General features: G+C 45.5%; 1 protein-coding gene across 3 annotated transcripts in view; it reads right to left on the bottom strand.

Moving 5' to 3' along the window:
* Positions 1 to 13256, bottom strand: part of HTR4 (5-hydroxytryptamine receptor 4) — a 1182210-nt gene that overhangs the window by 489109 nt on the left and 679845 nt on the right. For all 3 annotated transcript variants that reach the window (XM_085618193.1, XM_085618195.1, XM_085618194.1), the window contains exon 5: positions 4848 to 5001. In XM_085618193.1, coding sequence (XP_085474319.1) covers positions 4848 to 5001 — 154 coding nt within the window. The remainder of the gene's footprint in view (positions 1 to 4847; positions 5002 to 13256) is intronic.

The raw sequence follows: 13256 nt of genomic DNA, 5'->3' as shown, positions 1-13256 counted from the left end.
GACATTCATGGGGCAGGATTACAGTGCACCAGCAGTGTTGTCCCCGTGTGCAAATGCACACATTTGTTTCTTTTGGTGAGAAAACAAAAACCATGGCAGCACACTTTATCTAGCATTAATGTCCTCCAACTCAAGGAGCCCAAAATATTTGGGGCCACATTATACATTGTGCTCTTGGGGTGCAACAATCGTGTGCACCTGCTCTGTGCGCCCCCAGGGCACATTTGTGTTACAGGGGGGGCCTCCGATGCTTGTGCGTTCCCTTCAGCAATACTGGTTGCGATGGCACACATGTTGTGCCAGCCTATCTTCAGAGGGCATTCCCTCATTTGCATGGTGGGGTGGCCCCATGCAAATAAGGGAATCACTATAGCAAATTTCCAGAAGTTGAAGTTGTGCAGTCACTGATGGAAGAAGTGGTCTCCAAACCAGAAAAAATATTCAGCACACATGGGGTTCCCAATTAATTCTGCATTAAGAATGGAGCACCATTTCAGTGACACGAAGTACCCTGTTACCTTCATTCGCTAAACATAAAGCACAGAAGGGTGATGCCTCGGTGAACCCAAGCCAACGGAGAGGTCGAACGCTTCATGCAGACAATAAAACAAAGTCATTTGAATAGCTATGATGGAACTAGACACCTCAGAGTGGGCCATTTATAAATTCCTCTGAGATTTACAGAACACCCCACATGTCAGGAAGGAAAATTCACCAGCAGTGTTGTTATTCAAGTGGCTATCTGTTGATACCATTCCCACACATTTTGCCTTGGGCTCCAACCATCAACACATGCCATAAACGTAAGGAGAAACCAGTATTATTGAAGAATGAGCAAGAGGCAGGGCGAGGATGCCTGTGTGATTATTGGCCAGTCTGGCTTAATGGCCGTAATGTTGATGCCAACTTACAGTCCTGAGCAGTCCATGGAGGTAGCGGCTTCTCAGAGCACCATGTAGCCAACCATGCCTCGACTTTGTCGGCCCATTGACCAGTTGGGAATGACTTGTCTGCCCTCTGCCAGTTGCAAAGCTGTTGAGCTCTCTCTCGAGAAATACCCCACACTTTTCAAGACCGAATCCACCACTGTCCTGGAGATACAAGGACTACGAAATGTTAGCTACAGAGAGCGAAGTGGTATCATTTGTGATTGGTCTACTTTAACCTTCGATGTTTTGGGAGGAATGTTACCGCTATAAGCAGTGAGGGGGAAGGGGTGTCCCACTGTTAGAGCGGCAAAAAAACTCTGTATAGGAACTAGTTGATCTCTCCCTAGTGCTCTCATCTTGAGGATAAATAAATGGCTCATGCGTGCCTGAGGGGAGTCCACACCCTAATTAGCACTGAAACTGCTGTGTGTGCCTTTTGTTCCAGGTACTCCTGCAAAGATGTCAATGTTTAGATTGCTATGTGTGACATTTTTATAATTTCAGTGTAATTATGAGTGGCATTTCAACAACTATAAGTGACACTTTCTTGTGAGCAAAATCAAGCAATGAAGATGAGGGAACCATATAGATATCAGAAATGACACCCATTGAGCAACAAGAAACTCTAAGAAGATCTTAAAATTGCTGGAAAGCACCAGAAATGGAAGGGCACACACATAGCTAGGGGTCACAACCCGGCTGCAGACTGTAATATATTTCAAAAAGAGATTGAGTAATCTAATAAAAATCAGTTAGCCGATTACAGCATGGCGCCATCCGCTATTATCAGCCTGAGGCTCAGGATAAGTTGCAAGGCTAGTCTAAAACAACTAACATGAGTGGGGGTCAGGGCAAGCCTCAAGAGAAGAGGCTGACTAAGGTACACAAAGCCTAGTTATCTCTATTATTTCAAAAAGACACTTTCTGAGACACTGATTAAAAGTAATGATCCTAAAGTTGGGTGCCCGATCACCCTGGCTGGGATCCGAAGTGTCGCCCACGCTATGACCTAAGAGTACTTGTACCAGTGTCTGTCATGCAGCAGGCTGTGAGACTAGAATACAAAAAACACATATGACACAGGATTGTTTACTTTAAGACATTCCACCTATTTAGCAGAACATGTCCAACCTCCTCCAGCCCGGGCCAGTAACCCACGCTACCGGCGGGAAGGGCATCATTACTGCCGATGGAGCACTCCCAGGGAGCTCCTATGCCTGAACCGGCCCCGTTGTCTGTTGCTTTCCTAAAGAACATGCTTGTGTCCTCAAACTGCTTGCTTCTGCCCACTGGATACTACCGATGTTCTCTCTAATTTCTTTCCTCCATGTGTGGCAATAAAGGAGCTCTGTGCACTGAAGCTAAGGCTGCATGCACTGAAGACAAGTAAAAACTCAATATTCAAGCATGTACGGTATGCACACTACCAAAATTAGAGGCTAGGGAAGGGTGCCTTGGGCCCTAATGCAAACAAGAAAAAAATGCTCCCCTTACATCTGGGTTGGTATTAAAAGACACCCAATACAGGGGCTCAGTGGGCTCCTTGCACCCCTGGCCATGGGTGCCACAGCATCTTGTGCTCCAACTGTTCTACCTGAAATTATGCAAGGGTCGTGGCCCTTTCCGTCTAGCTATGGATTTGCCACAAGTGCCACATAATCCATCATCTACTGTATAATCTTCAAATGTTTTACCCAAAACATAGTTTCTAGCCTGAATGTATCAAAAGGTACTAAAACCATGACTATCTTTATTGGTGCAAAGTGATAGACCCTTTGCAAAGGTTAAACTGTCAGTTTTCTGTTGCTAATTGTTGTACTTGGGTGTTAAATTGGTACTAATGAGGTGCAACATTTGCCCAGACAGTGTTAGTATGTGTTAAATTGCCAAAAATATATAGTAATACGATCACAAAATATGCCATATTACACCACATAATTAGCATTTTCTTGCCTTATAATTCAACCTTGCCGCATAATTTGTTCCTCTCCTGCTGCATAATTCTTTTTCTGTGACTATGGTGCAAGGTACAGCTGGGCGAGTCAACAAATTAACAGGGACAGCTGAGCCAAGGGTCAGCTCTAGCTCTCAAAAGCCCATGCACAAGCCGAGCCTTGTAAATATGTGTCATGTCAACCATGCAGCACAGATCATGTAAGAATATGGTGAGGTGTTTTCAAAATTCAAAAATTAAAATGTAGAATTGTTTCACCTTAGTCAGGGCCACTAGAAATATTTGATTCTGTAACGGTGGCTTATCCAAAATAATTATGGATTTGCCATACTTGCCATATAATTCATCATCTGCTGCATAATCTGCAGATTTTGACCCCTAAAAATTGTTTTAGGTGAAACGGATCTAAGGTTACTAAAAATGTGGCCATGTGCTTGCACGCAGTGGAAGGCCCTTAGCAAATGTTAACTGGTCATTTTCAGTTGAATATTTCTGCATTTGGTTATTAAACTGGTAGTAATTAGGCAAAACCTGTGCATAGACAGTTTTATCATGTGTAAAAATGACAAAACCATGAAGTAATACAAACAAAAAATACATTGCATTATGCCGCGTAATTTGTGTTTTCTTGCTGCATAATTTAGCCAACCTTGCCACATAATTGGGTGCACCCTTGCAGCATAATTCTACTGATTTTAGTACATCAGATTGTGTGCTGAAGGGATTATTAAATAGAGTTTTTTAAAAGAACTGAGATTGGCCTGAAAGATTTTTTTTGCAGTTTTATGCAGCAAACAGGACCAAAAGGTATTGGAGCACTTTACCTGAGCATCAGACTGGAAGCTGTTTTCCCAGTTCCAAAGTCAGTAGCTCTGGCAGTAATTCTACGCACTCACCCTCTCTTTGCCATGTGAAACACAATCACATGTGTTTATTTCACACTGCCTGCTGCACGCCTCATAAACCGCTCCCACATTAAATGAAAGAAACTGCCCCTTTTGTCACTGATGCATTTGCTGGGCCTCTTGGTGCGCCTGCCATGAAAAGAGAAAAGGGAAGTTTTCACACCTCCCTTTAATCACTATTAAGTCTGAGAGAGATGAGCGCGCTCCCTGAGAGAGTCTGAGCTCTCGACGTAGACAGGATGTGCACGCACGCCCGCGCACAGCCTACAGGGAACATAGGATACCATGCCCTGCTAGCTGTCCTGGCTGCAGCTGCCTAGGACCGACATGGTCTATAGGGCTCCTTGTGATATTGCCTTGCCACCTGAGCCCCTGGCTAGACTCATACTTGCCCTGGTTGCGCTGTAGTGCTGCTCTTCTTCTCTCCTATGTGAGCACCAACTCTCTAGAAGCAGGCTGTGACGCGACGTTCTTCTGCGGCTCTACGGCCAGTCTGAGACTATGTCACTCACTGAACCTGGGCCGGCCTATGACATCACTCAGACAGTCTAGTGACTCAGAGCCCCGCTCCACGCCCAGCGGGAATCAAAAAAGATACATTGTAGCAGCACTGGCTGCCACTCTGTTTGGCTGACCATGAGCTGCTAGGAGGGCGCCGAAGCCTACATGAGCAGCGCACGCAAGCACTGACGCGCACTGCCAGCTGCCACACACTGTTTGCAGTGCGCTTTCTGTGACAGCTCTAAGACTATTCATTATGTGTGACAATGCATTTCCGTGCAGTGATGCAGAGCACCACACTGAAATGCGTTAGTCTAATGCCTGATGCGTGGTACTTGCCAGGACTGCTCGTCGCCGTCCAAATGGCGTATTTACATCGAAACGACTAAAATGCAAATGCAATTACACCGATCACAATTAAGAAAAACATGGCAACATGGATCAATGTATAGTGCTATAAAGCATATGCTTTTTCGCCAAATCGTTCTCATACCTTTAAATAAAAGTTCGTCAGTAACAATACATTGTGTCCCGCGTTTTCGCGACCCTCGTGCTTACCAAGTCAACAATGCCGATGCTGTTCCATCCCTGCATGATGGGGAGGAAGGAGATGAAGGTGGGGATGATCCAGCAACCCCCCAGCATCATAGCAATGCGCATTGGCGTCATTTTATTCCTGTAGACCAGGGGCTGGCAGCAGATGGCATAATACCTGGAGAAGGAAGAGAAAAGATGAAGTCTCAAACAGAGTGCAACAGAGGGGGGCGCACAATTTACAGAACCAACGCCGCACCAGGTACAGGGAACAGGGGATGGTCCATGTGTCTCTAGAACATTCCGTGTTTTTATCAAATATTTTTGCACTTTTATTTTGTTTTGTTCTTTGTATTTAGTTGTGGCCCCACAAAGAGCTCCTCCCACCCCCAACAATACTGGTCCCACAGGGGGCACCGTCTCATAAAGTCTTGAAAGATCTTTGGATTAACACATTTAGCTGTGACTGCAGCTCAGAGGCAGCAGAGACCTGGGAATAGGGTCACATCCCAAAAGGCCTTTGAATACCAATGGGGCTGTTAAAGCTGGTGGATGTGTCAGTCTGCCAAAAATGAACCACACTGCACGAAGCATCTAAAACACAATCTAACCCCATCAGGCTACTAAACAACTAATTTTATGAGGAAAAAATGCTTTTTTGTATTTTAAATGGCATCTAAATGTGCCAAAAGATTGTAGAATTTTTTTTTTTTTTTTTTTTTTTTGAAACCGTTTATTACAAATCTCAATAAGATACAATTATGGGCCCACAACCTTCCGGCCGGCCGCTAGGAATGGCAGAAACATATGGCATACGTTCATAGAACCCTTGGCATTACAAAGGAGCATAAGCAGGAGTCATCAACATCATGGGCCACAGCCATAATACGTCACAGTGCGGTTTCATTTTATACAAACAACAAAAAAAAACAACACCCACAAGGCTACCCTACAGTCGAAAGTAACAGCACGTGCTCCCAAAAGGGGGAACCCCAACTATTAGAGGAGTCCAAAGAGGGGGAGGGAAACAGAGCGAGGACTGGGGGAACCTGTACCCGGGGCTAGGGGAAGGGGTCAGCTAAGGGGACGGGGCTGGTGAGGCAGCAGGCAGCAATGGTGGCGCGCAAATACTCCCACGGTAGGCGTTCCAGGGGCCCCACACTTTCACCCATGTCGCAGGCTTACCCCTCGCCACATACACCACCTTTTCTCGAAACAAGATTGTAGAATTTAAATGAAGTTCATAAATTCACAACATGGCGAGTGCAGTCCTCATACTGTGTACAGAGCCCACAAAGTATTGTATGGAACCCAACAGGGGTCCACAAATATCATAGTTCACAATCAAGGTAGAGTCTGTGAACTATGACAGGGACTCCAATATGGGTCCACCTGGCTCATTATTATGAACTCTGTAGTGGGCTTGTGAACTTTGGAACACAGTTCATGGTGGGTTGTGCCACTGGAGATTCACAAATTAGGTGGTTGGAAAGTTTGCAAAACCCACCTGAAAAACAGGTTTTCTTTTCAACTTTGGGGAGCCCGTGGGTGTCTCTTCATCTATGTACGGGAGCCAGGGTGTGCCCATCCTGTCACTTTATATGGCCTGTCCAGTTATTTTTCAGGACGTGGAGACTGTACCCAACATCCTGTGATTGGGGTCACAACAGAAAACTTTCCCTGTGGCAAGCCTTTAAGAGCGTACAAATCCATTGGGCTCAGCTTTGAGTTTGAGATTATTCCATGTGTTTTGTATTATTTATTTATGTATATTATAAACTTTTCCAAGCTCCCAGTGGTTTTATATGGTAGCTGCATTATATACCTACCAAGGAGCAAGGGGAAAATGTTGGAGATGATCAATTTTCAGAGCCTATAACAATATTTGTAATATGTATTTCGTGAAGAATTAAAAGGTCACCTTTATAAAAGCATTTCTAAAGCACAGAGATGCATTGCAGAATAAACAAATAGTAAAGAGTGATATCATTTTTGCAGCTACAGTGAGAAGGCAGACATCATTTTGAAACATAAACCAGTCTCCAGACTCCCCACCACTACCAAGAGCAGATCTTCAAGGAAACAACAAATGCTGGTGCCAGAATGAGGCATAACCTAGGAAAGCAAGTAACGTGAGCCTGTGAGTTGATGTCATTGTTGGCTCGATGGGTAGAAATGAGATATCTCAACCTCGGGAAACTGTGCGTGTGAAAGCGCCCAGATACCCTTGGGGTGACAGGTGTGCTTTACAAATGCTGTTTGATTGAAAAGTCTATTATTGGTTATTAATTTAATGAATATCCACCAGACAACCTCACTCCTCTCTTCCCTATATGAGAGTCAGCAATGTGAGAAAAATATAGGCCCAGACTTAAGAAAAATTAATGCAACGAAGCCCAGCAAGCAGTGTGAGGCATGCAGCAGTGTGAGGCATGCAGCAGTGTGAGGCATGCAGCAGTGTGAGGCATGCAGCAGTGTGAGGCATGCAGCAGTGTGTGGCGTGCAGCAGTGTGAGGCGTGCAGCAGTGTGAGGCGTGCAGCAGTGTGTGGCGTGCAGCAGTGTGCGGCGTGCAGCAGTGTGCGGCGTGCAGCAGTGTTTCGTGTAGCAGTGTGAAGCATGCAGCACTGTGTGGCATGCAGCAGTGTGCGGCGTGCAGCAGTGTGCGGCATGCAGCAGTGTGCTGCATGCAGCAGTGTCGTGCAGCATGCAGCAGTGAGTAATGCAGAAGTGTGCAGCAGTGTGCGGCGTGCAGCAGTGTGCGGCGTGCAGTAGTGTGTGCCGTGCAGCAGTGTGTGGCGTGCAGCAGTGTTTTGTGTAGAATTGTGCGGCGTGCAGCAGTGTGTGGCCTGCAGCAGTGTGTGGCGTGCAGCAGTGTGTGGCGTGCAGCAGGGTTTCGTGTAGCAGTGTGCGGCATGCAGCAGTGTGCGGTGTGCAGCAGTGTGTGGCGTGCAGCAGTGTGTGGCGTGCAGCAGTGTGTGGCGTGCAGCGGCATGCAGCAGTGTGTGGCGTGCAGCAGTGTGTGGCGTGCAGCAGTGTGTGGCGTGTAGCAGTGTGCGGCGTGCAGCAGTGTGCGGCGTGCAGCAGTGTGAGGCGTGCAGCAGTGTGAGGCGTGCAGCAGTGTGAGGCATGCAACAGTGTGAGGCATGCAGCAGTGTTTCGTTCAGCAGTGTGAAGCGTGCAGCAGTGTGCGGTGTGCAGCAGTGTGCGGCGTGCAGCAGTGTGTAATGCAGCAGTGTGCGCAGCAGTGTGTGGCGTGCGGTAGTGTGCAGCGTGTAGCAGTGTGCGGCGTGCAGCAGTGTGTGGCGTGCAGCAGTGTGTGGCGTGCAGCAGTGTGTGGCGTGCAGCAGTGTGTGGCGTGGTTTGTAAACAACAAGAAAAGCGGACATCAAAGGAAGGGTGGGAGGGAACGAGCATATGGGGTGTGAGTTATAACGAAAGTTAATTGTTGTAAGAGGGGATGCAGGAAGTGAGGCCAAGCGCGCACTGGCGAAAGCAGTCTGCTGCTTTCAAGTCCGATGCCAGATGCCAGCTTCGCGCTTGAATGCCTCACATGCACTGGCCATAAACCGCATTCCTAAGGTCTTGTGCCCCTTACTAAATCTCTCTGAATGCGTGAGGCGGCGCACACGCAGGAAGTAGCTGGTGGCAAATGGAATGCGCGTGGTTGTGCACATAACCGCCACCCGATCCGCCTGGGAAGCCTTTGGGAGCATTTTCCGAAGCCCCTACATAAGTCTCGCCTGGCGATCGCTTACGCGAAAGCCAGGCGAGACCTAAAAATGGCACATGGCTTTCCCAGGAGTAAGCTCTGTGAATTTCCTTTGAAATCTATTGCCATAAGTAGGCCTACATGTGCAGTTGTAGATTCACCGATTTCCTTCCAGAGGGTTTCTTGGTTTAGGAGAAATATATAGGTTCAAACGAATGCATTTTAGTGTCAAAATAACAAGTCGCGCTTTCTTTACGGATATAGAATTCACAGATGTATCGCACATAGGAACCAAACAGAACGCCACAAATTTAAATACCTTTGTAAATGGTGTTTAACATCTGGTTATGAAAATTTATATTTAGATCAGATTCTATTTCTATCAGACAATGTATGTAAAAGTAAATACACAGAGCTCAGTGACTGGCCTCATTCGTTTCCTATGGAAAAGAAATTCAATTAAATCCAGAGCAAATGGCTGTGTTTTATTTTATGTGGTTGAAGGAATGTATTCGTTTTGTGCGTTTCTCTGGATACTGCTTTTCTTTCTCTCGTGCTTGCTGTTGCATGTTTCTAGGAGCGAAAGGCGGGGAATAATTGCTCGATTGATTGCTTGTTGCATTACAATTTAATGTTTCATATTGACAAGGCATGCTGAAATAATGTAATTGGTTTAATGTGCTTCTAATTGGATCGGTTGTGACGTGAAAGCCGCACGATTGATGTTCCATGTGTGACCTTGCGCTCCTGCAGCTCTTTCTTCCGCCAGAATGCAAACACGGCAACCGAATGCACGTTTTCTTTTGTACGGAATCCTTGGCACATTTAAATGAATATATTACGGGCACAAAAGCATTGATTTTATGTTTGAATAAAATGCATAACAGCGCAATTCATTTAGGTGGAGAGTTTTACAGTGTTGTGAATTTAGTTGAAGGTATACAAAACAAAAGTCTTAATCTTTCTGTTAAAATGTCTATCTAACATCGGTTCCGCATAATGTTATTATTTCCGCGGTTTAAAAAAATAGTTTACTAAACCTTATTCTGTTTATTGACAGGGGTAAGGCCTGAAGCAATACTACAGAAACAATTATCTGTACATAATTATCGCTGGCCGTGCTTAGCGATAATTATATCTCTGGAATTTATCGCCCTGGCAGCGCGTTATTAACAACGCGTTGCCCCAGGGCGATAAAGAGGTCAGAGATAGCGCGTTTATCGCCGTTTTGCAGGGAACATGGCTGGTTTTCCAGAGATGTTTCCTGCAAAAAGGCGATAACCTTGCTGATACGACCCACAGGGTCTTAAACAGCATAATCCACCCCAATGTTAGGTATAGATAAGTCTGCATTTTAGCAGACGTTAGTTTTTTAGAGAAAACAGCGATTTTCTCCAAAAATTAACGTGTGCTAAAATGTTGGGACAGCCTTGTAAATATCGCGATGTGAACATCAGTGATATTTACAAGGTTGTCCTGCCCAGTGACGCCCACTTTGCATCTCATTAGAGATGCAAAGGGAGGCGTTGGGTAAAAGGGTGCTAACATGCGCTAATGCATGTTAGCACCCTCTTGTTAATAGGGCGATAGTTTTATCTCCGCTTTTTTGGCATTAAAAGCCAAAAAAGCGGAGATAAAGCCCTTGTAAATATGCCCCTTAGAAATGTATGGGGCATATCATCAACGGCCAGCGATAATTATCGCTGGCCGTGTGCATTGTGCAAAATCTTAACGCCGCCTATGGCAAGATTCTATCGCCCGGTTAGCGCACTATCAGCAACGCGCATCGCAGAGACGATAGAAATCCTGGAAATAGTGGCAATAGGCATCAATATCGCTGGATTACCTGCGATGAAAACCTGCTCTAGAGAAAAACATTGCTGATAGGAAGAAGTGGACTTATAATTAAAGTCCACCTCCCATGATACACATGGCTAACACGGAAAATTAGTAGGTGTTAGAAACCGGGGATGTAGCCGATTAGCGCTAGTTTTATTGTCGCTAGTCCGGTTAGCGATTTGATTGATGATAGGGAGAACGCCTCTTAGCGATTAATATCGCTGTAGTTCACACGGGAACGCCTACCTCGCATCTCCTTAGCGATGCGAGGCGATAAGATTGAGGGCGCTAAGGCATGGATTCACGCGTTAGCGTGGCCATGCTGATAGGGCGTTAACATTATCGCTGCTTTTCGCCCGAAAACGGACGCAAAAGCGGCGATAATGTTAACGCCGGCCCTTGATGATATGCTCCTAAAGTAGTGAGTAGTGCAAGGAACTCATGTTTGGGCATACCAGTCACACTTAGGGCAACACATTAAAGTATTCAGAAAATGATGGATAGAATGCTTAAATTAATCTCAGCCACTGAACCAGAACACAAGCAACACAGGACCGGTTTCGCCCTTGTTGTGGGCACAGCATCCAGGTATAGTTTAGTTCCAGTGACACAGTGTGAAACTGGTTGTAGGCTGCTGGTGTTCTAGCTCAGGGAGCACCCGGCCTGGCAGCTCAGACTGGTCTGTTCCCTTTAGAGCAGGATAAAGTCTGATTTGCAAATGGCTGGGTTCAAACTGAGGTGGCATGGTGGGCAAAAAATGATTGACTGGGATGCGACCCGAGCGATTGCCAGTGTCTGAGATTAATTCAAGCATTTCATCCATCGCCTTGTTGTTGTTGCAGTCAGGGCTGGGAAGGTGTGAATGTTTCTAAGTTTATGTATGAGGACTACTTCTTTTAATAAATGCCAGAGTATTTCAAGTGTATCATATTTTTACATAATTGTTGAACAATTTCTTTAAAAATGATTCCAATGCATCATTATTTTGTACATCATGCCACCTGATCTTGTACCAAGCCATATATAAATCAATCTAAAGCCTGCTCCAGTAGGAACATGCCAGCCCAACCTTCCAGGCCAGGTCCATCCTAAACCAGAATACAAGCAACATAGGCCCGAATGTGCCCGATTTAGGGCTCACCAGCCAGGTATAGCTTGATTCCAGTGGCACAGTGTACACAGGGCCCACGTCTGGGCATAGCCGTCCCACTTAGGGTTGCTTGTGTTCCACATGTCTCTCACACCTAAATTGTGGGAGATTGAGTCTTAAAGTACAGGTCAGGTATAGGTTTCAGTACATTGAGGTTTGGGGCCTAAAAGTAATAAAAGAGACTTGACTCTGCTTAGCTTTTGATCAAGGGTTTTGGGGGCTTCAGCTCATGTTTTCGTGATTTGAGGGACTGTGCGGAATGCTGAATATCCAACTCACTACTTTGTTGGCTGTTGTGTTGAAGTTGCTTTATCCTACATGGATGGTTAAACCCTGTTATTTCTGAATTTACAGAAAAGAAAAGGATGAGAGGCTCTGTTTCAAGACAGATTGTCTTCAGAGGTTTGAGGCATCAAGTCCTTTCTGCTTTGAGACTCTAATATAGCAGCAGATGCTCTGACACACCAACCTCCTTCTGCTTTGAGACTTTAACATAGCAGCAGGTACTCTGAGATATCAACCTCCTTCTGCTTTGAAACTTTCCCATAGCAGCAGCTGCTCTGACACACCTACCGCCTTCTGCTTTGAGACTTTAACATAGCAGCAGGTGCTCTGAGATATCAACCTCCTTCTGCTTTGAGACTTTAACATACCAGCAGCTGCTCTGACACACCAACCTCCTTCTGTTTTGAGACTTTAAAATAGCAGCAGGTACTCTGACATATCAAGCTCCTTCCGCTTTGAGGCTTTAACATAGCAGCAGATGCTCTGACACACCAGCTCCTTCTGCTTTGAGACTTTAACATAGCAGCAGCTGCTCTGACACACCAATCTCCTTCTGCTTTGAGACTTTAACAAAGCAGCAGATGCTCTGAGATACCAACCTCCTTCTGCTTTGAGACTTTAACATAGCAGCAGCTGCTCTAACACACCAATCTCCTTCTGCTTTGAGACTTTAACAAAGCAGCAGGTGCTGTGAGATATCAAGCTCCTTCTGCTTTCAGGCTTTAACATAGCAGCAGGTGCTCTGGCATATCAATCTCTTTTCTTCTTTGAGACTCTATCATAAAATCAGCTGCTCTGGTACATTAGAGACCTTTCTGCTTTAAGATTTAACATAGCAGCAGGTGCAATTGATGTGAGGCACACCACAGAACCACAATACTTAATTTTGTCTCGAGCTTAAGATGATCAAGAGGAAGAAACCTGTATACAAAGATGGATGTAACTGTATCTCTAACATCATATATGAAGAAGCCCCCTCTGGTGTAGAAGTGAACTATATCCAAAGCATCTACACATGTCCTATATGCATGTATATTAACAAATATGAAAAACGTATGTGTATATACAGCACCCTCAATTATGGAGCATGGATCTTTAGGCAAGGTCCTGATAAATATGGTGTTGGGCTGCATATCCTAAACAGCGCAGAAGGTAGACAAATCACTCTGTGAGCCTCAATGATCCTGCATGTAGAAACCATCTGTGGCCTTATTTTGGTAAACACATCAGAGAAGAACACACATGTGTAATTGTATGGTGTTAGAAATGGGCCCTCTCGTTGGCAGAGGTAGGTACCTTTGTCCAAATAGGGACTCTTGCTTCTAGTCAGGGTAAGGGAGATACACTCCTAAAATAACCCCTGCTCACCCCCTTGGTAGGTTGGCACGAGCAGGCAGGCTTATCTCAAAGGAGGTGCGTTAAGACTTTGTTAACACATGCAGTTATACA

The sequence above is a fragment of the Triturus cristatus genome, chromosome 7 (assembly GCF_964204655.1).
Source record: "Triturus cristatus chromosome 7, aTriCri1.1, whole genome shotgun sequence".
NCBI lineage: Eukaryota > Metazoa > Chordata > Amphibia > Caudata > Salamandridae > Triturus > Triturus cristatus.
Note: the sequence above shows the minus strand (reverse complement) of the source record. Positions and strands in the feature narration are given on the sequence as shown.